At 46.2% G+C, this 26,881-nt stretch overlaps 1 protein-coding gene across 1 annotated transcript; it reads left to right on the top strand.

Annotated features, from left to right (window-relative positions):
- The first annotated feature begins 16,940 nt into the window (after positions 1-16,940).
- On the top strand, positions 16,941-25,774 carry HOXB9 (homeobox B9). Its single transcript, XM_063425231.1, has 2 exons — positions 16,941-19,141; positions 24,651-25,774. The coding sequence occupies exons 1-2, from the start codon at positions 18,664-18,666 to the stop codon at positions 24,884-24,886; spliced, it is 714 nt and encodes a 237-aa protein (XP_063281301.1). The 5' UTR covers positions 16,941-18,663; the 3' UTR covers positions 24,887-25,774.
- Positions 25,775-26,881: the final 1,107 nt, after the last annotated feature.

Here is a 26,881-nt window from a genome sequence, read left to right as displayed (position 1 = left end):
TTTTTCATGCTTTAGGAGGTCCTGGAGGGGTTTATTCCTGGTTTAGCGTGCTCCCGGGGGGTTGGTTCGTGTTTTAGGGTGCGCTGGTTCAGTTGCTTCCCATTTTAGGGGGTCTTGGTTGGGTCATTCCGGTTTTAGGGGCTCCCGTGGGGTTTATTTCTGTTTTAGGGTGCTCTGGTGAGGTTTATTCTCGTTTTAGGGTGCCCAGGTCTGGTTTATTCCTGTTTTAGGGTGCCCAGGTCTGGTTTATTCTGGTTTTAGGGTGCCCAGGTCTGGTTTATTCTGGTTTTTAGGGTGCCCGGGTCTGGTTTATTCCTGTTTTAGGGTGCCCGGGTCTGGTTTATTCCTGTTTTAGGGTGCCCAGGTCTGGTTTATTCTGGTTTTAGGGTGCCCAGGTCTGGTTTATTCATATTTTAGGGGCTCCCGGTGGGGTTGGTTCTCGTTTTAGGGGGTCCTGTTGGAGTTGTCCTTGTTTTAGGGGCTCCAGGTGGGGTTTGTTCGTGTTTCGGGTTGCCCTGGTGGGGTTTTTTCATGCTTTAGGGGTTCCTTGTGGGGTTTGTTCCTGGTTTAGGGGTTCCTGATGGGGTTTATTCCTGTTTTTAGGGTGCTCTGGTGAGGTTTATTCTCGTTTTAGGGTGCCCAGGTCTGGTTTATTCCTGTTTTAGGGCATTCTGGCGAGGTTTATTCTGGTTTTAGGGTGCCCAGGTCTGGTTTATTCCTGTTTTAGGGTGCCCAGGTCTGGTTTATTCCTGTTTTAGGGGTGCTCTGGTGAGGTTTATTCTCGTTTTTAGGGTGCCCAGGTCTGGTTTATTCCTGTTTTAGGGTGCCCAGGTCTGGTTTATTCCTGTTTTAGGGGCTCCTGGTGGGGTTCGTTCGTGATTTAGGGTGCCCCGGTGGGGTTTGTTCCTGTTTTAGGGTGCCCCGATGGGTCTGTTCGTGCTTTTTGGGGTCCTGGTGGGGTTTGTTCATATTTTAGGAGGTTCTGGTGGGGTTGGTTCCCGTTTTGGGGTGCCCTGGTGGGATTTGTTGGTGTTTTAGGGTGCCCTGGTGAGGTTTATTCTGGTTTTAGGGTGCCCAGGTCTGGTTTATTCCTGTTTTAGGGTGCCCAGGTCTGGTTTGTTCCTGTTTTAGGGTGCCCAGGTCTGGTTTATTCCTGTTTTAGGGTGCCCAGGTCTGGTTTTATTCCTGTTTTAGGGTGCCCAGGTCTGGTTTATTCTGGTTTTAGGGTGCCCAGGTCTGGTTTATTCTCGTTTTAGGGTGCCCAGGTCTGGTTTATTTCCTGTTTTAGGGGCTCCTGGTGGGGTTTGTTCCTGGTTTAGGGTGCCCCGATGGGTCTGTTCGTGCTTTTTGGGGTCCTGGTGGGGTTTGTTCATATTTTAGGAGGTTCTGGTGGGGTTGGTTCCCGTTTTGGGGTGCCCTGGTGGGATTTGTTGGTGTTTTAGGGTGCCCTGGTGAGGTTTATTCTGGTTTTAGGGTGCCCAGGTCTGGTTTATTCCTGTTTTAGGGTGCCCAGGTCTGCTTTATTCTGGTTTTAGGGTGCCCAGGTCTGGTTTATTCTGGTTTTAGGGTGCCCAGGTCTGGTTTATTCATATTTTAGGGGCTCCGGTGGGGTTGGTTCTCGTTTTAGGGGGTCCCTGTTGGAGTTGTCCTTGTTTTAGGGGCTCCAGGTGGGGTTTGTTCGTGTTTCGGGTTGCCCTGGTGGGGTTTTTCGTGCTTTAGGGGTTCCTTGTGGGGTTTGTTCCTGGTTTAGGGGTTCCTGATGGGGTTTATTCCTGTTTTAGGGTGCCCTGGTGAGGTTTATTCTCGTTTTAGGGTACCCAGGTCTGGTTTATTCCTGTTTTAGGGTGCCCAGGTCTGGTTTATTCCTGTTTTAGGGTGCCCAGGTCTGGTTTATTCCTGTTTTAGGGTGCCCAGGTCTGGTTTATTCCTGTTTTAGGGTGCCCTGGCGAGGTTTATTCTCGTTTTAGGGTGCCCAGGTCTGGTTTATTCTCGTTTTAGGGTGCCCAGGTCTGGTTTATTCCTGTTTTAGGGTGCCCAGGTCTGGTTTATTCCTGTTTTAGGGTGCCCAGGTCTGGTTTATTCTGGTTTTAGGGTGCCCAGGTCTGGTTTATTCCTGTTTTAGGGTGCCCAGGTCTGGTTTATTCTGGTTTTAGGGTGCCCAGGTCTGGTTTATTCATATTTTAGGGGCTCCCGGTGGGGTTGGTTCTCATTTTAGGGGGTCCTGTTGGAGTTGTCCTTGTTTTAGGGGCTCCAGGTGGGGTTTGTTCGTGTTTCGGGTTGCCCTGGTGGGGTTTTTTCGTGCTTTAGGGGGTTCCTTGTGGGGTTTGTTCCTGGTTTAGGGGTTCCTGATGGGGTTTATTCCTGTTTTAGGGTGCTCTGGTGAGGTTTATTCTCGTTTTAGGGTGCCCAGGTCTGGTTTATTCCTGTTTTAGGGTGCCCAGGTCTGGTTTATTCTGGTTTTAGGGTGCCCAGGTCTGGTTTATTCCTGTTTTAGGGTGCCCTGGTGAGGTTTATTCTCGTTTTAGGGTGCCCCAGGTCTGGTTTATTCCTGTTTTAGGGTGCCCAGGTCTGGTTTTATTCCTGTTTTAGGGTGCCCAGGTCTGGTTTATTCCTGTTTTAGGGTGCCCAGGTCTGGTTTATTCCTGTTTTAGGATGCCCAGGTCTGGTTTATTCTCGTTTTAGGGTGCCCAGGTCTGGTTCATTCTGGTTTTAGGGTGCCCAGGTCTGGTTTATTCCTGTTTTAGGGTGCCCAGGTCTGGTTTATTCTGGTTTTAGGGTGCCCAGGTCTGGTTTATTCCTGTTTTAGGGTGCCCGGGTCTGGTTTATTCCTGTTTTAGGGTGCCCAGGTCTGGTTTATTCTGGTTTTAGGGTGCCCTGGTGAGGTTCATTCTGGTTTTAGGGTGCCCAGGTCTGGTTTATTCCTGTTTTAGGGTGCCCAGGTCTGGTTTATTCTCGTTTTAGGGTGCCCAGGTCTGGTTTATTCCTGTTTTAGGGGCTCCTGGTGGGGTTCGTTCGTGATTTAGGGTGCCCCGGTGGGGTTTGTTCCTGTTTTAGGGTGCCCCGATGGGTCTGTTCGTGCTTTTTGGGGTCCTGGTGGGGTTTGTTCATATTTTAGGAGGTTCTGGTGGGGTTGGTTCCCGTTTTGGGGTGCCCTGGTGGGATTTGTTGGTGTTTTAGGGTGCCCTGGTGAGGTTTATTCTGGTTTTAGGGTGCCCAGGTCTGGTTTATTCACATTTTAGGGGTTCCCAGTGGGGTTTGTTCATGTTTTAGGATGTTCTGGTGGGATTTGTTCATGTTTTAGGGTGTCCCGGTGGGTTTTGTTGCTGTTTTGGGGGGTCCTGCTGAGGTTTATTAATGGTTTAGGTGATCCCGGTGGGGTTTAGGGTGTCCAGGTCTGATTTATTCATGTTTTAGGGGTTTCAGGTGGGGTTTGTCGGTGTTTTAGGGGGTCCACTTGAGGTTTATTCCTGTTTTATTCATGTTTTTGGAGGTTCTGGTGAGATTCATTCCTATTTTAGGGGGTCCAGGAGTGGTTTGTCCATGTTTTAGGGGGTCCACGTGCAGCTTGTTCGTGTGCTAGGGATGCCCTGATAGATCTTATTTAATTTTATTTTATTTTACTTTATTTCATTTTGCTTTACTATACTTCTTTACTTTATTTTATTTCACTTTATTTCACCTTTCCTCAAGGCAGAAACCTTAATTTTGACTTTTTTGCTTTTCCCTCCTTTCCCTCGGGAGGAAGGGAATTAAAAAAATTAAAAATTTTTTTTAAAAATTAAAAATATGATTAAAAAATGAAGGAAAAGGAAAAAGAAAAAGAGGAAAGCAGGAAGCAGGGAGATGTTTTTGTGTTTTTAATGTTTTTTCCCTGGGGAAAGGAGGAACAAAAGGCTCCGGTCCAGCCCGGCCGGCGAGCGCCGCCCCGAGGCCTCGGGGAAATCCCGCGCTGCTGCCGGGGGGGCGGGGATAGCCCGGGTCAGAGTTAGCCCGGGTCAGAGCTAGCCCGGGTCAGAGCTAGCCCGGGACAGAGTTAGCCCGGGTCAGAGTTAGCCCGGGACAGAGTTAGCCCGGGTCAGAAATATCCCAGTTCACAATTATCCCGGGTCAGGAATATCCCGGGTCAGGAATGTCCTGGTTCACAATTACCCTGGTTCACAATTATCCCAGGTCAGGAATATCCTGGTTCACAATTATCCCGGGTCAGGAATATCCCGGGTCAGGAATATCCCGGGTCAGGAATGTCCTGGTTCACAATTATCCCGGGTCAGGAATATCCCGGGTCAGGAATATCCTGGTTCACAATTATCCCGGGTCAGGAATATCCCGGGTCAGGAATATCCTGGTTCACAATTATCCCGGGTCAGGAATGTCCTGGTTCACAATTATCCCGGGTCAGGAATGTCCTGGTTCACAATTATCCCGGGTCAGGAATATCCCGGGTCAGGAATATCCTGGTTCACAATTATCCCAGGCCAGGAATATCCCGGGTCAGGAATGTCCTGGTTCACAATTATGCCGGGTCAGGAATATCCTGGTTCAGGAATATCCCGGGTCAGGAATATCCTGGGTCAGGAATATCCTGGTTCTGGAATATCCCGGGTTAGGATCATTCTGGTTTGGGAATATCCCAGTTAGGGAATAGCTCGGTTCGGAAATATTTCAATTCACAATTAGCCCGGTTCAGGTCTGTCCTGGTTCAGATCTAACCCAGTTCAGGACTGTCCCGGTTCAGGACTGTCCCGGTTCAGATCTAACCCAGTTCAGAATTATCCCAGTTCAGAATTATCCCAGTTCAGAATTATCCCGGTTCAGATCTCTCCCGGTTCAGGACTGTCCCGGTTCAGATCTAACCCAGTTCAGAATTATCCCAGTTCAGAATTATCCCGGTTCAGATCTCTCCCGGTTCAGGACTATCCCGGTTTATCCGCGCTCTCCCCTGTCCCAGGCCCTGCTGGATTTTGGGCCCAGGAGCAGAATCCCGGCCCGAGCTGGGCCAGAGCCAGGAGGAGAAAGAGGAAGAGGAAGAGGAGGAGGAAGAGGAGAAGGAGGAGAAAGAGGAAGAGGAGGAGGTGGAGGAGGAGGAGGAAGAGGAGGAGGAGGAAGAGGAAGATGAGGAGGAGGAGGAGGAGGAGAAGGAGGAAGAGGAGGAGGAGGAGGAAGAGGAGGAGGAGGAGGAAGAGGAGGAGGAGGAGGAAGAGGAGGAGGAGGAGGAGGAAGAGGAGGATGAGGATTATCCCGGGTTTAACCCAACTTTTCCCTCCTTTCCCTCCTGTTGGGACCATCCCGAACCCCGATTCCCCAGGAGAGGACCCAAAAAATTCCCTGAGGTTGGAGACCCTGCTGGAAGGGCATTTTAATAAAAAATAAAAAAATAAAAAATAAAAAATAAAAAATAAAAAATAAAAAATAAAAAATAAAAAAAAAAAAAAAAATTAAAAAATTAAAAAAAAATAAAAATAAAAATAAAAAATAATAAATAATAAAAATAATTTTAAAATTAAAAATTAAAAAATTAAAAATTAAAAAATTTAAAAATTTAAAAATTAAAAAATTTAAAAATAAAATAAATTAATAAAATAATAAAATAAAATAATAAATTAATAAAAGAAAATATAATGAATAAAAATAAAACCATAAATAATAAACATAAAATTTAAAAATATAATATAATTAATAAAAATAAAAATAAAATATCATTAATAAAAATAATTTTAAAAAATAAAACTCCTGCTTTGGCCGCTCGGAGCAGGGTCCAGGGGAGCCGTAAATGAGATTTGAACATTTCGGGCCCGGTTCTTCCCCCGGTGATGGATTCGGATCCAAACCCGCATTTCCCGCTCTCTCCCCGCCCAGGGGGAGTTATCGCCCATTCCCCGCCGACATCTGAATTTAAAATATCTGTACAAACTCCAGCAAAGAGAAAAAAATCCCCATTCCCCTAAAATGTGACTGAATTAAAGCTCGTTCATCACTTATTCAGATCCGGGCTGCTTTTAATGGGTTTTTTCCTGCTTTTCCCCCTCTTTAATGTTATTTATTTTGGATTTTAAACGGCTTCTCGCGCTTCCCCTGAGCGCTTTTCTTCATTTACGTTCCCAGCCGCGATTTAAGGGCTCCATTTCCGAGCTGCGGAGGGGAAAAAAAATTATCCCTGCTGCCGTTTTGGGGCGAAAAAAGCGATTTTAACAGGGCGGGCTCAAGGGTGAGCGCGGCTTTTGTTTTACAAATTGCGCTGGCAGAAATAAAAATAAAGCAGGGAGCGCAAGGTTGGGATTTTATTATTTCTCTGTTTAAAAAATAGAAAATATTAATTTTTTTAATGTTATTATAGGCCTGGTCCATGTAAGAAAAGGAGATTGTGGATGAAAGGTCACCTCGCATCATAATAAAAAAATAAAATATATAATAAATAAAATATATAATAAATAAAATATCTAATAAATAAAATATCTAATAAATAAAAATAATAAATAATAAATAAAATAAATAAATAATAATAAATAATAAATAATATAATATATAATATATAATATATAATATATAATATATAATATATAATATATAATATATGTAATATATAATACATAATATATAATTAATATATATGTATTATATATGTGTGTATTTATATGTATATATTATACATAATACATAATGTATAATATATAATGTATAATATATAATACATAATATATAATACATAATACATAATATATAATAAGAAATAGCACAGGGGTGCTGCAGGTCCCTGGTGTAAAATAATTGAAGTTTTACAGTAAAATTCAAATTTTTGGGTTTAAAGGTTGGATTTAAAACCGACCCTGCCCATTATTTGTGCGCCAAAAAGCAGAAAAATGACGAAATGTGAAATAAAAGGAGGAAAAAAAATTTTAATTTCAAATTACAACCCCTAAAAACGCGGCCTCGGTCTCTTTTCAGAGCTCCAACCTCGCCCAAAATAAACCCACAGAGTTTAGAATCTCAATATTCTCCAAAATAATTTAAATAATTAGAATTTCCCCCTCTTTTATCCCTAAAATCGGCGTTTCCGAGGCTCCTTGGCCGCGTTGTTTGTTTATTTTCCCGACGTGTTTGAAGTTCAACAGCGGAGCGAAGTTTTATTGTATTTTATTGTATTTTTATTGTATTTTATTGTATTTTTATTGCAATTTTTATTGGGTTTTTATTGGATTTCCGCTCCAGCAGATTTATATCCCTCCCTTTCCAAGGAAATGCAGCTCCCGCCAAGTTTCTGCCTCCCCAACCCGCAGGAAATTTTTTTTTTCCTCCTCTGAACTTTTAAACTCCCCCTGAATTTTGCCCTTTTCAACCCTGCCCGTTGCCTTTGTTGATTTTTATTCATTTTTATTAATTTATTAATTTTTGTTTCCTTCGTTTAATTATTTAATTCACTCCGAGGATGAGCCCTCCCCCAGCTGGCCAGGTAAGAATTTGAATTTTTATTTATTAAAGAGATGAGATATATAAGAATATGTAAGATATATATAAGATATATAAGATATATATATAAGATATATAAGATATATAAGATATATATAAGATATATATAAGATATATAAGATATATATAAGATATATAAGATATATATAAGATATATAAGATATATATAAGATATATATATATAAGCTATATATTTTATTTTATTTAGGGAGGGGGATTTTGGCCTTTGGGGCAAGGCTGAAGTGGAACTGCTTTTATTTTATTTTTATTTTTATTTTATTTTTATTTTATTTTTATTTTTATTTTATTTTGGAGGATTTTGGCCCTCGGGCCAGGCCGAAGCGGAGCTGATTTTATTTTATTTTATTTTATTTTATTTTATTTTATTTTATTTTATTTTATTTTATTTTATTTTATTTTATTTTATTTTATTTTATTTTATTTTATTTTATTTTATTTTATTTTTTAGCTGCTGTGTGGATTAGGTCGTTTCCTGTTGTTGGGCTCCCGCAAGAACATCGAACTGCCGGATTTACTGCAGTGCCACCCCCGCGCCTGCCCCCGGCCCGCCACAGCCCCGCCGTGTCCCTGTCCCCTGTCCTGGGACTGTGTCCCCTCTCCTTGGACCGGTGTCCCCTCCCCTGTGTCCCTGTCCCCTCCCGGTGTCCCTGTCCCCTGTCCTGGGGCTGTGTCACCTTCTGTGTCCCTGTCCCCTCTCGGTGTCCCTGTCCCCTCCCCTGGGGCTGTGTCCCCTCTCCGTGTCCCTGTCCCCTCCCCTGGGGCAGTGGCCCCTCTCTGTGTCCCTGTCCCCTCCCCTGGGTCGGTGTCCCCTCCCCTGGGTCGGTGTCCCCTCCCCTGGGGCTGTGTCCCCTCTCCTGGGGCTGTGTCCCCTGTCCTGGGGCTGTGTCCCCTCTCGGTGTCCTTGTCCCCTCTCGGTGTCCCTGTCCCCTCTCCTGTGTCCGTGTCCCCTCCCCTGGGGCAGTGCCCCTCTCTCGGTGTCCCTGTCCCCTCCCCTGGGGCTGTGTCACTTCCCTGTGTCCCTGTCCCCTCTCGGTGTCCCTGTCCCCTCCCCTGGGTGGGTGTCCCCTCTCCTGGGGCTGTGTCCCCTCTCCTGGGCCCGTGTCTCCTCTCTGAGTCCCTGTCCCCTCTCTCGGGACCGTGTTCCCTCCTAGATCCGTGTCCCATCTCCTGGGGCTGTCTCTAGTCCCTGTCCCCTCTCCTGGGGAGGCGTCCCCCCTCTGAGTTTCTGTCCCTTCTCCTGGGGCTGTGTCGCTTTTCTGAGTCCTTGTCCCCTCTCTTGGCGCTGTGTCCCCTCTCTGAGTCCCTCTCCCGGGACGGTGTCCTTGTCCTAGATCCGTGTCCCCCCTCCTGGGACTGTGTCACCTTTCTGAGTCCCTGTCCCTTCTCTGGGCATCTTGTCCCCACCCGTGATGGGACCGTGACTCCTCTTCATCCCCGGACCCGTGTCCCCTTTCTGAGTCCCTGTCCCTGGCCTGGCTCCACGTCCCCTCTCCGGATCCGTCTCCCCGTGTGGGTCCATGTCCCCTCCCGGTACCGTGTCCCCCACCGGGACCGTGACTTCTCTTCATCCCTGGGTCCCTGTCCCCCTCTCCGTGTCTTTGTCCCCCTCCCTGGTCCTTGTCCCCTTTCCGAGTCCATGTCCCCTCTCCCCAGGACCCTGTCCCCTCTCCCGGACAGTGACTCCCCTTCATCCCTGGGTCTTTGTCCCCCTCCCAGGGACAGAATCTCCCTCTCGGGGCCGTGTCCCCACTCGTGTCCCCCCTTCATCCCAGGCCCGGGTCCCCCTTCCAGCACACCGCCATCTGCCCCGGGAAGGCGAGGAAGGGCTGGCAGCCCCATTTCCCCCTGCTGTCCCTCCTCTGGACCTCACCGGCACCGGGACTGGAGCCCCCGGCTCCGTGTCCTCTCCCCGGCTCCGTGTCCCGTCCCCGGCTCCGTGTCCCCTCTCCCGGGCCGTGACTCCGTCCCCTCTCTGATTCTCCTTTCCCGGGCACGGGAATTCGGTCCTGGAAGGGTCCTGAACGCCCCCTGCCCTCCATCCCCTGGCCCCTGTCTTTGTCACCCACCCCAGATCCGTGTCCCCAACCCCAGATCCCTGTTCCCCTCCTCCAGACCCCTGTCCCCAATCCCAGATCCATGTCCCACACCCCAGACCCCTTTCCCCCCACCCCCGATCAGTGTCCCCGCCCCAATTCAATGTCCCCAACCCCAGAGCCTGCCCCCCCCCCCAGATCCGTGTCCCTCGCCCAAACCCCTGTCCCCCAGCCCCCGATCCGTGTCCCCAGCCCCCGATCCGTGTCCCCAGCCCCAGTTCCGTGTCCCCAGCCCCGATCCGTGTCCCCAGCCCCAGTTCCGTGTCCCCAGCCCCTGCCCCCTGTCCCCAGCCCCGATCCGTGTCCCCACCCCCGGTCCGTGTCCCCAGCCCCGATCCGTGTCCCCAGCCCCGATCCGTGTCCCCCACCCCCGGTCCGTGTCCCCAGCCCCGATCCGTGTCCCCAGCCCCGGTCCGTGTCCCCAGCCCCCGATCCGTGTCCCCAGCCCCGGTCCGTGTCCCCAGCCCCAGTTCCGTGTCCCCAGCCCCGATCCGTGTCCCCAGCCCCGATCCGTGTCCCCAGCCCCAGTTCCGTGTCCCCAGCCCCGATCCGTGTCCCCAGCCCCCGATCCGTGTCCCCAGCCCCGATCCGTGTCCCCAGCCCCCGATCCGTGTCCCCAGCCCCCGATCCGTGTCCCCAGCCCCGATCCGTGTCCCCAGCCCCCGATCCGTGTCCCCACCCCCGGTCCGTGTCCCCAGCCCCAGTTCCGTGTCCCCAGCCCCGATCCGTGTCCCCCCCTCCCAGTTCCGTGTCCCCAGCCCCGGTCCGTGTCCCCAGCCCCGATCCGTGTCCCCAGCCCCGATCCGTGTCCCCAGCCCCGGTCCGTGTCCCCAGCCCCTGCCCCGTCCCCCCGGCCCATCCCCCGGGCCCCGCGGCGGGCACGGCCGGGGCAGGGGTGACGCTTTCTTTGTCTCAATCCCGGTCCCGGGGACCTTTCTCGAGACAGCGCAGTCACGCCCCGAATCATCAAGAGCTTATTAACGCTCTAATTAGGCTGCGGCGCCTCTCAGAGGCTGAAATCCCCCTCCCCGGCAAATCCCCCCCGGCCCAGGGTCAGCAAAACCCCAATTTTTGTGTCTGGCATAAAAATCCATCCCTGAAAACGCGCCAGGGCCATAAAGGAGCTAAAGGCGGATTATTTTAGAAGCTGTGATCTCCAGCTCGGTGCAAAGGGTAACGTGTGGGTTTGGAGCTGCCAGCAGCTCTCGGGTTTAATTATTCCAGTTGATAAAATAAGTTTATTAAAGGCCCTCCTGGAAAATTTTATAGGGTCAGGGCTGGCCAGCGACTCCTGCGAGTTTTTCTAGGGGAAATGCGGGATTTGGGTGTGCGGATATCGAATTTTTTGTCATCCAGGGGCTCCCGGCCCAGGGTTTGGGGACTGGAAAAAGCCAAACCGGGGGTTCAGACACAAACCCGGGCAGGGACGAGCGGCTGCTGCTCGTGGCCGGGCTCTGATCTTTAATTTTATCACCCAAAACATCTCCTGGAACTCCGAATCCATCAATCCGCACCGCCCTCAGACCGCGGCCGCGGATTTCACCCAATAAAAGGATTTTTTTAGGTGGCCGCAACAGCTTCGCCACATCCTTCCTCTGGGCGGGGGAATATATTGATTTAAAAAGGGAGAAAAACCCACCAAAAACCCAAACAAAGCCCTAAAACGATGAAATTTCTGTGAGAAATTCCTCTGAGGGAGAGCCGAGAGCGCCCGAGTTTGTGTTGGATGAAGTTCACACTCCGGAGAGCCCTGAGTGTGAGAGTGAGTGTGAGTGTGAGTGTGAGTGTGCAAGGGATCAGGTCACCGCAGCGATTTTCCCCGCGCTGCTGTTCCCAACCCTCATAAAACCCAAATTTCACATGGTCCGGGCCAGGGCTCAGCCAGCCTGGGAATTGATCTCCTTGCGAGGTTTAAAGAATTCAACTTTGATACCGTATCCAGCACCCAACCCGCCATCTGCTCCCGCTTTTGGTGGCAGAGCGTGTTCCCTTTATTAAAAAAAGTTATTATTATTTAGGCAGGGCTTTTTTGGTTTTTTTGGGGTTTTTTTTGTGGTTTTGTGGGGTTTTTTTGTTTGTTTGTTTGGGGTTTTTTGTTGTTGTTGTTGTTGTGTTTTGTTGTGGGTTTTTTGTGGGTTTCTTTTTATTTTATTTTTTAAATTTTTTTTTAAACTTTGTTCCACTGTCGCAAGAAAAACCAAACCAAACCAAACCAAACAACCTCCTCGTCCGGGGGTTCAACCCCGTGCGTGTTTTATTCCCCAACCCGGCGTCTCTCGCCTCTAAACAAACACGAGGGGAGGAGAGGGGAAAGTCAAACAGCGGAAAAAAGGGAATTTCAGGGATCCTTGTGCCTCCCGCCTTAGGAACAGAGCGCTGCTTGTGCGCGGCCTCCAAAGCTCAAAACGGAAAAGAACAATCTGGGAAAGTTAATGATAAACCCTGGCTGATAACGGCCCCGAAGGCGGCCTTGGGAATGTCTGGGGCTGCCGATTTCCATCTCCCCCTGCCCGCGGGAAAAGATCGGGATCAGGCCCGGGGGCGGCTCCAAACCGGGAATTTGGGGCTCCTCTCCCAGGGAAAGAGGAGGGTGAGGGTGGGCAGGGGGTCAGCGCTTGGTTTTTCTTCTTTTTCCCATAAAAAACCCCAAAAAGAGAATTTGGGGCTCCTCTCCCAGAGAAAGAAGAGGGTGAGGGTGGGCAGGGGGGCAGCGCTTGGTTTTTCTTCTTTTTCCCATAAAAATCCCTAAAAAGAGAATTTGGGGCTCCTCTCCCAGGGAAAGAAGAGGGTGAGGGTGGGCAGGGGGGCAGCGCTTGGTTTTTCTTCTTTTCCCCATAAAAAACCCTAAAAAGAGAATTTGGGGCTCCTCTCCCAGGGAAAGAAGAGGGTGAGGGTGGGCAGGGGGTCAGCGCTTGGTTTTTCTTCTTTTCCCCATAAAAAACCCCCAAAAAAGGAGCTTACCTGGGGATGGATGCAGGGATTCTGCTCCGGGCGGTTCTGGGCTCGCACACGAGTTAAACCCGGGTTTAAGCACAAATCCCGCTCCTGCCTAAGCTCGGCCTGGCTGGGATTTTCCCCCACCCGAGTTTTAATCAGGGCGGGGAGGGTGAAAGAGCGGCGGGGAGAGCCCTTCCCGAGGAAAGGAACTCCCCCTTTTATTCCGCTTTTATGGGAGCGGTTCCAGCGCGGCTCCGCTCCCGTACCTGCGCCGGGTCCTCCCCTCCTGCAGCGGGGATCCCCTCCCTGACCCCGGCCTGGCCACGGTTTGGGGATTTTTGGGGTTTTTTTTTGAGATATCTCCCAATTTCACCGCGGGCACCCCAAAGCAGAGCCAGCAGAATCCGCTAAACAGGAGTTGAATGAAGATTTTGGGTTTTTTTTGAGGCCTTTTTGGGGTTTCTTTGAGAGATATCCGAATTACACCTCGGGCACCCCAAGCAGAGGCAGCAGAATGCGCTAAACACGAGCTGGACCGAGATTTTGGTTTTTTTTTGGGCCTTTTTGGGGTTTTTTTTTTGGGTGGGGGGTTCTTTTGAGAGATATCTCAATTACACCACGGGCACCACAAAGCAGAGGCAGCGGAATCCGCTAAACACGAGCTGGACCGAGATTTTGGCTTTTTTGGGAGCCTTTTGGGGGGGTTTTAGGGTTCCTTTTCAGAGATATCTCAATTACACCCCGGGCGTCCCAAAGCAGAGGCAGCAGAATCAGCTAAACACGAGCTGGACCGAGATTTTGGGTTTTTTGGGGCCTTTTTGGGGTTTTTTGGGGTTTCTTTTGAGAGATAACCCAATTACACCACGGGCATCCCAAGCAGAACCAGCTGAATTCACTAAACACGAGTTGGACGAAGATTTTGGGGATTTTTGGGGGACTTTTGGGGGTTTTTGTGGGTTTTTTTTTTTTTGAGGGGTATCCCGGTTCACCCCAAAGCAGAGCACCGGCAGCTCCGGGGGTGCAAAATCCCCTGGAAATCGAAAATTGATCCAAGCAGGGAGGGGAGGACACCCAGAACGGGGGTCCCGAACAACAAACCCCACTTTATTCCGACTTTCTGACTTTATTCCAACTTTCTGACTTTATTTCAACTTTCTGACTTTATTCCAACTTTCTGACTTTATTCCGACTTTCTGTCTTTATTCCAACTTTCTCCCCTTTTCAAACGCTTCCACTTTCCAAAAGCACCGATCCCGAACGCTTTATGAGCTGCTGAGGTTACAAAGCTCATTTGAAATCGGGTTTTTTTTCCATTATTTTTTTATTATTTTTATTTTCTTTTAAAGCCAGGGTAAACTTTCGCTCCTTGGAAAATTGCCCACATGTGTAAGTTGTTTTTTCTTCTCCTCAGACGAGGAATTCCCCCCTCCTTCCTTCCCTCCCTCCCTCTGCACTCGGATTTTTAACAGGCGGCAGCATTCAAACCGCCAGCACAGGAAATGGCCAAGGTAGATCCTTCGCCTTTTAGGCTACAGAAACTTATTTCAGGTTTTTAGCTGCTTTATTTAAATTTTTTCCCCTTAAAGTTTCACCCTTCAGGAGGGAATTTCGCCTGTTCGGGAGGGGGGCCCGTGACTGAAGTTCCTTTCATAACCTCTTAGAGCTGCCTAAATGTATCATTCATAAATTATGGTGGGGTTTTAAAATCCTGTTTCCTGACCCTTAAAAGCAAAAAAAAAAAAAATTTAAAAAGGAGGAAAAAAAAAAAAAAAAAAAAAGAAGAAAAAAAACCCCAACAACCCTAAAGGAATTTGCTTGTTGTTGTGATTACCAGAGTTATTACAATTATAATATTGGAATGCTCGATATAATTTAAAATAAAACCTTCGAAGGCTGAGCTATCAGAGTTTTATCTCCGGACTCTCCCACAGCCGTGAATTCACCCTCGGTTTTTACCCTCCCTTAGCGGTTTCCAAACCCAAACCCAGAAAAAAAAAATCCCTAAAATCGCATTTTACCCCTAAAATGGGGTAAAATCCTGGTGAATCCCCCCAAAATCCTGCCCCGCCCGGGCTCCGGGACCCCCCGATCTCCCTCACCCTCCTCAAGAGGCGAAACCGGCGGGAAGAAGTCTCCAGTTTTAATAAATAATAATCAAAATAAAAGCCTTTAAAAGCGGTTTAAACGCGTTTCCGGGAAGAAAAGGACCAGCCGCGATTGTTCCTTTCTTAAATCAAAATTGTAAATCAGCCAGGGGCGGCCACGCAGCGACCCGAAACCGGGAAATTCAGGAATATTTCGGGAATATTTCGGGAATATTTCGGGAATATTTCGGGAATATTTCGGGAATATTTCACCTCCCGGGCTCGGAGGTGCCTGCGAGGGGGGAATTTTGGATTTTCTGAGGGAAATCTCCCCTCTCCCCGCAGCCAATAAAGAGAATTTATGAACAGAACCGCGGCTCGGGAGCCCCTGGCAGCCCGGGGATATCCCGAGTTTTCCCTCCCAGCCAAACTCGCCAGGCACGGGAAAAGTTTCCACCCCGGATATTTTTATTTTTTAATAACAATTCCCACTTCCACTTCCCCTTTACGCCTCCCAATCACCTCTCCGTAATTAACCCCATTTCCAAACCCGCATTTCCCGCCTCATTTCACCCCAAAATTCAGACTTTTCCTCGCTGCTCCTCGAGTTTCCCCTCCCCAAGTTTTGTTTTGTTTTGTTTTACGGGCAGAGGAGTTTTTAATTTAATTTCTGCCGGGTTTAAGGAAGGATTTAAAGCCCAGGCGGCACCGCCGGGGTCTCCGAGCCACCTCCCAGAAAAGGCTGAAAAAGCGAAGATGGATTTAAAAATCAACTCCTGGATTGGAAACCTCCAGAGGAGCGGCTGCAAAATGGAATTTACAGATCTTCCTGTGAGCTTCGGGGTTTTCCATCCACCGGGGATCCCAAATTCCCTCTCCCGGCCTCTCCACGCTCCCGAGGATCCTTCCTGCCTGAAATTTATACACTCCAGAAATTCGTGTGCTCACACGCTGCCACAGCTCATCGTTATTTATAGGAGGCGCGCCGGGATTTCTTCCTTTTATTTTCTTTTTTTTTCCCATTTTTTTCCCCTTTCTTTACCAGGAATATATTTATTACAGGTGAGACCAGCCCGGAACAGGTGTTTCACTTTAATTAACCTTCGATAATTCCGTTTTTCGCCTTTGTTTATCCATCAGCTGGATAAACACAACCCCCGGCGCCGAGCGCGCTTCAATCTTTAAATCAGCCCCGGCCCTTTCCCCGCTCCCGCCCTGCATCTCTTTGTGGAACTGTCGGATTTGATTATTTTATTTATTATTATTTTAAAAAAGGATCATTTCTGAGAGGCAATAAAGCCGGAGAAATATGACAACGTGAGCCGCCCGCTCGTATTTCACTCCCGGTGACGCGCGGGCTTCTCCTTCCCAAAGCTCAGCAGCTCCTCGGGAAGTTTAGGGAAGGAATGGGAAAATAAATAAAAAATAATAATAATCATTAGAAAAAAATGAGATAGAAACTCGAAAAGTTGGAAAAATCAGGAATTTCCCCTGCCCTGAGCTGCTCCTCTTTGCCCTCCCTGATTTTAGGATTTCTTTGGGAATTTTAGGATTTCTTTGGGAATTTTAGGATTTCTTTTGAAATTTTAGGATTTCTTTGGGAATTTTAGGATTTATTTGGGAATTTTAGGATTTATTTGGGAATTTTAGGATTTCTTTGGGAATTTTAGGATTTCTTTGGGAATTTTAGGATTTCTTTTGGAATTATCCCCTGGAAAGGAGAGGGGATCTCGCAGGTCACTCACCTGGGGACATTTCCCCCCGCTTTGGCTCGGCCCAGGGGTGCAGAGGGGTCCCAAAATTGTCCCCAAACTGTCCCCAAACCTCACCTTGGCTGCAGCCCCCGGAGCTGCTCCTCCAGCGCAAGGATTTGGAGCTGCCTGGAGCTGCCAAAAATGAGATTAAAACCAACCCCCTCGATTCCCATCCCCCCGACCTCCGGATTTATTAATTATTATATTTTTTAATAAATCGAGTCCCAAAATCGCCTCATTTCCAGTAAATCTGGCCGGGGGTGGGGGCGGATGGGGAAGGGCTCAGCCTTTGGGCCGGGGGATTTTAATCCCCGTTATTCGTGTTATTATTAGTGTTATTAGTGTTATTATTAGCGTTATTATTAGTGTTATTAGTGTTATTATTAGTGTTATTATTAGTATTATTATTAGTGTTATTATCCCCCTCACTCCCTGCGCTCAGAGCAGCGAAAATCAGATTTTTTTTGCTGTTTTCCCCTCATTTCAGGCGGTTATTAGCCCCCGTTTTTATCTGTTATTAAAGATTCGCATCCCGCGCTGATGATTTATCACCCCCAGAAATTCTCTTTTTTATCACCCCCAGAAATTCTCTTTTTTATCACCCCCAGAAATTCTCTTTTTTATCACCCCCAGAAATTCTCTTTTTTATCACCCCCAGAAATTCTCTTTGCCCCTCACTTGAAGCATCCCCGGCTCTGGGGGTGAGAGGGGATTAAAGGAGGAGAATCGAGCCCAAATCCGGGAAAAAAATTCACTTTTTTCCCTCACCCAGGATGGTGGGGAGCACCTTCCCCTCCACCCGACATTTACGAGGCCACCGGAACCGCTGGCAATAAATGGATTTATCCTCACAACTTTTGAGCAAGAAGGAATAAAAAGAACACCCCGAAATCTCAGATTTTTTGGGGAAAAACGTGGAAAAAAAATAAGAGAGGCGAGGGTGGCGTTGGACACGCAGCGTGCGTCCCTCGAGGTCCCTTTTTTTTGTTTTTTTCCCTTTTTTTTCCTCTTCCCCGGGCAATAAAGGCGAGGCTATAAAAATCAAAGCGAGCCAATGTAAGTTTTATGAAACTCCGGGAGCATCACGAGTTTGAGGCGTTCCTAACAAAGCCCGGCTCGGTGGCGCTCTGCCTTTTACGGGCCTCGTAAAGTTCGGGGAAAGCTCCTGAATTTCGGCCTCGTGGAGGGGGAATCCTCCCAGCAGGGATATTTTTAATTTTTTAAATATATTTATAGGGATATACTCCAGCACTGAGCCCGCTGGGTGCGCCCAGGGGTGGTTTTGACCGGTCAAAAATTCAATTTTTTAAAAATTTTCCTCTTTCCCCGAGTTATTTCGGCGTGTGAAGCATCCCCCGCTCCCCATCCCGGACGGTGAATTATTTATATCGCGATAATTATTAATATCAGAGCGCTCGCTGCCCTCTGGCTAAGCAGGGCGGGGGTTTTTCCTTCCCAACCCGCGGATTTTGGGGATTTTTGGGCGTTTTTCGGTCGCTGTGTGGAACTCGCGGCCGGGAGAGGGGTGGGGGCTGTTTTTGTGTTTATTCCGGGTTTTTTTTTCCCTGTGGTTCTCTGGAGCCCGAGTGGTAAAAAAATCGCTTTTATCCTATTCCCCCGTGCTCGTTATTAAAGGCAGAGCCAGCGCATCAACATCTTCCTTTAACAGAAAAAAAAATTAAAAAATATTAAAAAATTTAAAAATCCCACCCCCATCCCTCCCCGCGATATTCCAGCAGCAAATCCTGGAGTCTGGAGGGAGGAAAAAAAAAGCGGAAATATCGGAATATCCGCCCGAGCCGTGTGCGCAGTTTGGTTTTTTTAAATATTTTATTTTTTATTTTTTTTCCCCGCAACTCCTGACTTTTTTTTTTCTTCGCAACATCGCATAAACATAAACCAATCCATCCTTGATATGGAATGCAAGGGCGGATGACAGCGCAGCGCAGCCCCCTCGGCCGCGATTGATTTACGCCGAGTCTGACGCTTTATCAGGCTCACGAAAAAAAAGTTTGACCAATCATTTCACCGCCAGCTCACAACACGGCAGCCCAACTGTACTTTTGTTGGCTGGGAAGTTGGGGAAAGGGGGTAGAGTACAAATCTAGAGCTGTCCTATAAACATCTCTGGGTATATTCCAATTTTTAATTTATTTTTTGATTTTTTTTGAATGTTTTAAAATTTTTTTTGAATTTTTTTTAAATTTTTTTGGGAGTTTTTTTGAATTTTTTTTTAGATTTTTATTTTATTTATTTAATTTTTTAATTTATTTTTCCTCCACCGAAGCGCGCCGTGTATGATGTCTGAGAATGTCCATTTCTGGCACCCTCAGCAATTATTATGTCGACTCCATCATAAGTCATGAAAGCGAAGATCCGGCCAAATTCCCGGCCGGGCAATTCTCGGCTCCCAGAGCCGCTGCTCCCAGCGAACATCTCGAATTCCCCTCGTGCAGTTTCCAGCCGAAATCTCCGGTTTTCAGCGCCTCCTGGAGCCCTCTGAGCGCGCACCCCGCGGGGTCTCTCCCCGTGTACCACCCGTACCTGCAGCCCCCGGGCCCCGCCGAGCCCCGGTACGTGCGGGGCTGGCTCGAACCCCGCGCTCCGCCCCAGCCCGGCCCGGTGAAATCGGAACCAGCCCCGGGCAGAACCGGGGATGCCCAAAAGAACCGCGAGTTCCATCTGGAACCTTCTGCTGGAGGGGAAGGGAGCGCTGCCACTCCAAGGGGAGGCTTCGAGGACAATAAAGTTTGTGAAGGAAGCGAAGACAAAGACGGGACAGATCAAAGTAAGTTATAAAAGTGAGGAAGTAAACAGAATAAAAGCTGGAGGAGGCGCAATAAAGAGAGCGGGGGGGACAATGCTGAGGAAAGTTGAAAATCAGGGCTCGGAGGGAGAGAGAGAGAGGGGGGAAAAATAAAGGGGAAAAAAAAAAAAGTCTCAGCTGGTGCCAAGAGAAGGGGAGAGGTGGGGAGGGGACAGCGCTGGCATTGTGTGGAAATGAAAATAAAAATCAAAATGCGCCTCGGCCGCCGCCTCAGAGGGAGCGCGGAGCGGACAAAGCAGCACAGAGAGAGCCCCGCGCCCGCGGAGGCGCTGCCGAGGGGAGTAAAATGCGCGGGGGAGGGAGGAGAGCGCGGAAAATGGGGAAAAAAAGGGGGAAAAGGGGAAAAAAGGGGGAAAAAGGGGGAAAAAGGGGGAAAAAGGGGGAAAAAAAGGGAGGAAAAAGGGGGAAAAAGGGGGAAAAAAAGGGGGAAAAAAGGGAAAAAGGGGGAAAAAAGGGAAAAAAAGGGGAGGAAAAAGGGGAAAAAAGGGGGAAAAAAGGGAGGAAAAAGGGGAAAAAAGGGGGGAAAAGGGGAAAAAAAGGGATAAAAAGAGGAGGAATCGCGGGAAAAGTTCCCGCGGGGGAAGCGCGGAGCGGCCCCGGGGAAGGCGCGGAGGCTCCGCGCTCCTTGCGCGGCTGCTGCCGGCGCTGCCCGTGTTTGTTTATTTATTTGTGCTGTTAATTGTTTGTTTATTAAGGGCAGGGTATGAATATTTCAAAGTCACGCTCCTTCCCCAGTTAAAAAAAAAATGGAGAAGGAGGGAGGGGGTGCTCGGAAGTTAATTAGGTTTTATATCGGCTTTTATATCGGTTTTTATATCGGTTTTTATATCGGCTTTTATACCGGCTTTTATTTCAGCTTTTATTTCAGTTTTTATTCGTGATTTCGCCAGATTGGGGAGGGAGTTAAACTCCAGCGCGGGCTTTTTCCGCTGGCTGGGGCGCCTTTTTCCGCTTTTAAAATAGATTTTTTAAAAACAAAATAATAAGAATTCGCCTGGAAAATATTTAATGCCATCAATAATGCTATTATTATTATTAATAATAATAATTTTAGAGGGAGGAGCGGCTCTCTCACCCCTCGCAGGTTCCCAGCTGGAGGTGACAACCGCGGCTTCGCCCTCCCGGGAATTTTTTTTCCCAAAAAAACCGAACTTTTCCAACCTGGCAGAGCAGCCAGGCCAGGGGGAGACTCCCCGCCCATTTTTCCCCCTTCAAATGAACTTTTAAATGAACTCTAAAAATAGAGAATATTCACTCCCCCCTTGCGATTTCCTCCCCTGCTCTTGCTGGATGTCCTGGTGGCTTTTCTTCTTTTTTTTATTCTTTTTATTTTAATTTATTTTCCTTTTTTCCCCCTCTAATCATTTAACTCTCACACACAAAAAGTTCTTTTCTCTTGTGCCGGGCAGAGATCCAGAACAAACCCAAAGCGGGCGGTGAACGACTGGGGAAATAAAACCCCGCATTTTCTGCTGCCTGCGCCCTAAAATCGAACATTTATTTTTTTTAAATCCCCATTAAAGCCCCAGCGTGGGCGCGCTGTGGTTTCCGTGTGGTTTCGGCGCTTTTTTTTTGTTTTGTTTTAAATAATAATTTAATTTAGTGCTGGCCTTGAGAGTTCTGATTCCCATTTCCCCCACTCTTCCCTTTATTATTTCCTTTTTTTGCCAGCGTTTCTCGCTAATGAATCCCTGCCTGGAAGCTTTTAAATGATTTTGTTGGATTTTAGAGGGGGAAAAAAAGTAAAAATATTTTTTAAAAAGAGGTGTCAGGACCTCTCCCCATTCTCTTTCCTGCTCGGGGATTTGCGTGCAGAGAAGAGATAAAAACCCCGCGGTCTAAAATACAATTTAACGACCCCAAAAATGCCCGAAAAAGGCCGATATGAAACCCAGCGCTGCGCTGCCATTAAAGGCCGGGCAGCAGGATTAACAATATCAATTATTAACAGCTTTCCTCCTCTTTAATATTTAATTCTGCATATTAGATCAAGGCAATTACATGAAGGAAATAGCCGTGCAAAATTCGTAAGGGGCAGCGCTCACACGGGAAGATTAACCGGATTATTGTCTTGTATTTTTTAATTTGAAATATTCGATATGTAGATATTTATTATTATTTTTTGCGGGGAGGATCCGCCGTGGTGTGTGTGTATTTATAATGGTCCATTTAATTGGTGTAAAGGTTTATGGCTCCGGCCGTAATTCCGGGGGAGGAAAGGAAATAAAGCAGGAATTCGTGGTGTGTCCAGAACCCTTCATTTTCCTCCCTCCCGCCTCCCCGTTACCCAATATTTGCATGTGATTAGCGAAATTCTCATTATTTACCCTAAACCCACTTCGCTTTCGGGTGCGATTTTCACCACTTCAGGCCTCTGCCAGCAGCGCTGGGTTCTGCTCCCAAAATTTCCCTCATCCCCACGGAAAAAAAATCCAAAAAAATCCCCAAAAATCTCATTTTTATTATTATTTTCACCCCCACCATTCCCACCCGCGACGTGACGGGCGGGGGTTTATTTATTTCTATTAAAATTCTATTTATTTCTATTTTTTGGCTGCGTTTCCAGCCCTGCAAACGGCGCTGGCTGGGGTGAGGCTGTCCAGACCTCCGGCAGCAGCTCCCAGAGGGGTTTTATGGCAGCCAGAGAGGGAAATTTTCCTTTTTTTTTTCTTTTTTACTTTGCTACATTGCACAAAAAAAAGAAAAAAAGAGGCAGGGTTTACTCAGGAAAACTCCTCCAGACTTCCCCTCTCTGCGTGATGGGTCTGGAGAAGAAAATCCTGGGGAAAATGGGGAGAAATGGGAATTTTTGGGGGGATTTGGGTTTTATTTGTGTGGAATGTGGGGGGCTGGGGGGGTTCGGCTGGCAGGGATGGGACCCCAGAAACCCCGGGGTGCACCCGAAATGAACAGAAATGAACCCAAAATCGGCAGAAATGAACCCAAAATCCACAGAAATGAACCCAAAACCCTCCCATGAGCACCCAAAATGAGCAGAAATGAACCCAAAATCCACAGAAATTAACCCAAAAAACTCGGGGTGCACCCAAAATCGGCAGAAATGAACCCAAAATCCACAGAAATGAACCCAAAATCTCCCATGAGCACCCAAAATCGGCAGAAATGAACCCCAAATCCACAGAAATTAACCCAAAAAACCCGGGGTGCACCCAAAATGAACAGAAATGAACCCAAAATCGGCAGAAATGAACCCAAAAACCTCCCATGAGCACCCAAAATGAGCAGAAATGAACCCAAAATCCACAGAAATTAACCCAAAAAACCCGGGGTGCACCCAAAACCCTCAGAAATGAACCCAAAATCGGCAGAAATGAACCCAAAACTCTTGGGGGGAGCACCCAAAAACTTCGGGGTGCACCCAAATCAAACAGAAATGAACCCAAAAATCTCGAGGTGCACCCAAAACCCTCAGAAATGAACCCCAAACCTGCAGAAATGCACCCAAAACCCTCGGGGTGCACCCAAAACGCTCCGGGGCACCCAAAATCCCCAGAAATTCACCCCAAACCCAGAAAAATTCACCCAAAACTCACAAAAATTCACCCAAAATCCCCAGAAATTCACTCGAAATTCACAAAAATTCACCCCAAACTCACAAAAATTCACCCAAAATTCACAGAAATTCACCCCAAACTCAGAAAAATTCACCCAAAATTCACAAAAATTCACCCAAAATTCACAAAAATTCACCCAAAATCCCCAGAAATTCACCCAAAATTCACAAAAATTCCCCCCAAACCCCTCGGGGCGCACCCAAACCCCGCAGAAATTCACCCAAAACCCACAAAAAATTCACCCAAAACCCACAAAAAATTCACCCAAAACCCACAAAAAATTCACCCAAAATTCACAAAAAATCACCCAAAATTCACAAAAAATTCACCCAAAATTTACAAAAATTCACCCAAAACTCACAAAAAATTCACCCAAAACCCACAAAAAATTCACCCAAAACCCACAAAAAATTCACCCAAAATTCACAAAAAATCACCCAAAATTCACAAAAAATTCACCCAAAAATCACAAAAATTCACCCAAAGCTCACAAAAATTCACCAAAAACTCACAAAAAATTCACCCAAAACTCACAAAAATTCACCCAAAACTCACAAAAAATTCACCCAAAACTCACAAAAATTCACCCAAAACTCACAAAAATTCACCAAAAACTCACAAAAATTCACAAAAATTCACCCAAATCCCCAGAAATTCACCCAAATCCCCAGAAATTCACCCCAAACCCTCAGGGTGCCCCCAAACCTGGGGGCGCAGGGGGGCAGCGCCCCCCAATCCCCGCTCCCATCCCGAGGTTTTGGGTCCCTCTGGAATTTGGGGATGAACCCCCCCCGTCCGTGCAGACCCCCGGGGCTTCCTCGCATCTCCTGGTTCGGATTTTTGGGATTTTTTGGGGTTTTCTGGGGGTGTTTTGGGGGCTTTAAAATTTTATATTATTATTTTTGGGGGTTTTTTGGGTTTTGGGGGGTTTTTTTTGGGTTTTGGGGTTTTTTTGGGGGGTTTTTTGGGGTTTTTTTGAGTGGGGTTCTGTTTATTTTTGAGGGGGTTTTTTTGTGTGTGTGTGTGGTTTTTAAATTTTTTGGGGTTTCTTTCGTTTGTTTCTTGTTTTGTTTCTTGTTTAGTTTGGTTTGGTTCGGTTTTAAGTTTGTTTTTTTGTTTTTTTTTTTCATTTTGGTTGTTTTTTCCCCTCCCCCAACTCCTGGCTCCCACCCTCCTGGGAACAACCCCCAACTATCCGATTAATAGTAATAAAAATAATTAAATTAATAATTTAAAATTTTAAAAAAATTTAAAATTTTTAAAATAATTAAAAATAATTAAAAATCATTTTAAAATCATTTAAAAATCATTAAAAATCATTAAAAATCATTAAAAATCATTAAAAATGAAAATAATAAAATTAATAAAAATAAATTTAAAATAATAAAAGTAATTATAAGTAATTAAACCAATAAAAATAATAAAATAATTAAAAGTAATAGAAATAATAGAAATAATAGAAATAATAGAAATAATAGAAATAATAGAAATAATAAAAATAAAAAATAATAGAAATAATAGAAATAAAAAATAATAAAAATAATAATAATAAAAATATTAATAATAATATAATAAAAATAATAAAAATAAAAATAATAAAATTAATTTTAAAAATAATTAAAAAGTAAAAATAATAATAATAAAACTAATAAAAATAAAACTAATAAAACTAATAAAAAATAAAAATAAAAATAAAAATAAAAATAAAAATAAAAATAAAATAAAAAATAATAATAATAATAAAAATAATAAAAATAATAAAAAAATAAAAATAATAAAAAATAATAAAAAATAATTTTAAAACTCCTTAAAAAAAACCCTACTAGAAATTTGATTTCTACCTCTTTTTTTCTGCTTCCTTTTAATTTATTTTAATTTTTCTCTCGTTTCTGCAGCCAACCCCGCGGCCAGCTGGCTGCACGCCCGCTCGTCCCGCAAGAAGCGCTGCCCGTACAGCAAATTCCAAACGCTGGAGCTGGAGAAGGAATTCCTGTTTAACATGTACCTGACCCGGGACAGGCGGCACGAGGTGGCGCGGCTGCTCAACCTGAGCGAGAGACAGGTCAAGATCTGGTTCCAGAACCGCCGCATGAAGATGAAGAAAATGAACAAAGAGCAGGGCAAGGAGTGAGGGGGACAGGGGCGGCACCGCCAGACAGAAATCCGATTTTTTTCTCTTCAAATCTGATTTTTTCCTCCTCAAATTCCGAATTTTTCCTCCTCAAATCCGATTTTTCCAGCCCCAAATCCACTTTTCTCCTCCTCAAATTCCTCTTTTCCTCCTCAAATCCGATTTTTTCCTCCTCAAATCCCTTTTTTCCTCTTCAATTCCGCTTTTTTTCCGCCCCAAATCCCTTTTTTCCTCCTCAAATTCCTCTTTTTCCAGCCCCAAATCCGCTTTTCTCCTCCTCAAACCCGCTTTTTCTCCCCAGATCCTCTTTTTTCTCCTGAAATCCCCTTTTTCCTCCTCAAATCCTCTTTTTCCAGCCCCACATCCACTTTTCTCCTCCTCAAATTCCTCTTTTCCTCCTCAAATCCTCTTTTCTCCTCCTCAAATTCCGCTTTTTCCATCCTCAAATCCGCTTTTCCCGCCCCAAATCCACCTTTTTTCCTCCTCAAATCCTTTCTTTCTCTCCAAATCCTCTTTTTTCTCCTGAAATCCCCTTTTTTCCTCCTCAAATCCGCCTTTCCCGCCCCAAATCCGCTTTTTCCCTTCTCAAATCTTTTTTTCCTCCTCAAATCCCTTTTTTCCCTCTTCAAATCCCCTTTTTCCTCCTCAAATCCCCTTTTTCCTCCTCAAATCCCCTTTTTCCTTCTCAAATTCGCTTTTTTTCCTCCTCAAATCCCCTTTTTCCTCCTCAAATCCCCTTTTCCCCCTCTTTAAATCTCTTTTTTCTCTCCTCAAATCCTCTTTTCCCCCCCAAATCTCTATTTTTTCCTCCTCAAATCCCCTTTTTTACCCCTCAAATCTCCTTTTTCCCTCCCCAAATCCGTTTTTTTCCTCCTCAAATTCGCTTTTTTCCTCCTCAAATCCTTTCCCCCCCTCTTTAAATCCCCTTTTTTCTCCCCAAATCCGTTTTTTCTCCTCAAATCCTTTCCCCCCCTCTTTAAATCCCCTTTTTTCTCCCCAAATCCGTTTTTTCTCCTCAAATCCTTTCCCCCCCTCTTTAAATCCCTTTTTTCTCCCCAAATCCGCTTTTTCCCCTCTCGGTGCTGCCGAACCCCCCCAGCAGGGCCGGAGCCTTTCCCCTGTCCCAGCTCCTTTTCCGTGCGAGCCCTTCCCTCTTTTCCTTTTATTTTTAATATTTTTCTCCTCCTCCAGTCAACCCAGCCCAAAGCGCAGCTCCTTTTTGGGGTTTATTCCTCTTTTTCCGGTTGTTTTTGCTTTTCCTCCTTTTTTTTTGTTGTTTTCCCAGAGCTCAGGCTCCTCTAGAACAACTTTCCCCAATTTTAATTTTAATTTTAATTTTAATTTTAATTTTAATTTTAATTTTAATTTTAATTTTAATTTTAATTTTAATTTTAATTTTAATTTTAATTTTAATTTTAATTTTAATTTTAATTTTAATTTTAATTTTAATTTTAATTTTAATTTTGTTTTCCACTGAAAAGCAAAACCAGCCCAAACCTCGCTTTCCCTTTTCTCCACTCAAGCACAAAAATTTCTATTTTTTCCCTCAAATCCCTCACCCCGACCCCTCCCAGCCGCTCTCCCGGCCCGCCGAGGACCCAGACGATTTAATTAAACTCACCACAGACACATTCATTAAGGCTCGCCTCTAATTACACCCCACAAATCATTGACAGCTCCCGGACAGCCCCAAATTGGGGTCCCCTCCCCACCCCCGCTTTTGTTTTTCCCTTTATTTCATTTTTTTAGCTCGGTTTATCAGGCGGAATTTTGATTTTTGGCGGAAATGAAGACTCGGAGCTGAAAACTTTCTCGGGACTTTTTTGGGGTGAAACCTCCCGGTTTTGGTGAATTCGTGCTGGGGGCGCTGGGGAGGAGAGAAAAGAGAAAAGGGAGAGTGGGGGGCGCGCTGTGAATTATTGAGGAGGGGAAAAAATAAAAATAAAAGGGCGGAAAAAGCCCCGCCAACTTCTCCCGAACTTTTTCGAGAAGAGG

The sequence above is a fragment of the Prinia subflava genome, unplaced genomic scaffold (assembly GCF_021018805.1).
Source record: "Prinia subflava isolate CZ2003 ecotype Zambia unplaced genomic scaffold, Cam_Psub_1.2 scaffold_60_NEW, whole genome shotgun sequence".
In the NCBI taxonomy this organism is placed as follows: domain Eukaryota; kingdom Metazoa; phylum Chordata; class Aves; order Passeriformes; family Cisticolidae; genus Prinia; species Prinia subflava.
This window is presented reverse-complemented; position numbering and strand designations above follow the sequence as displayed.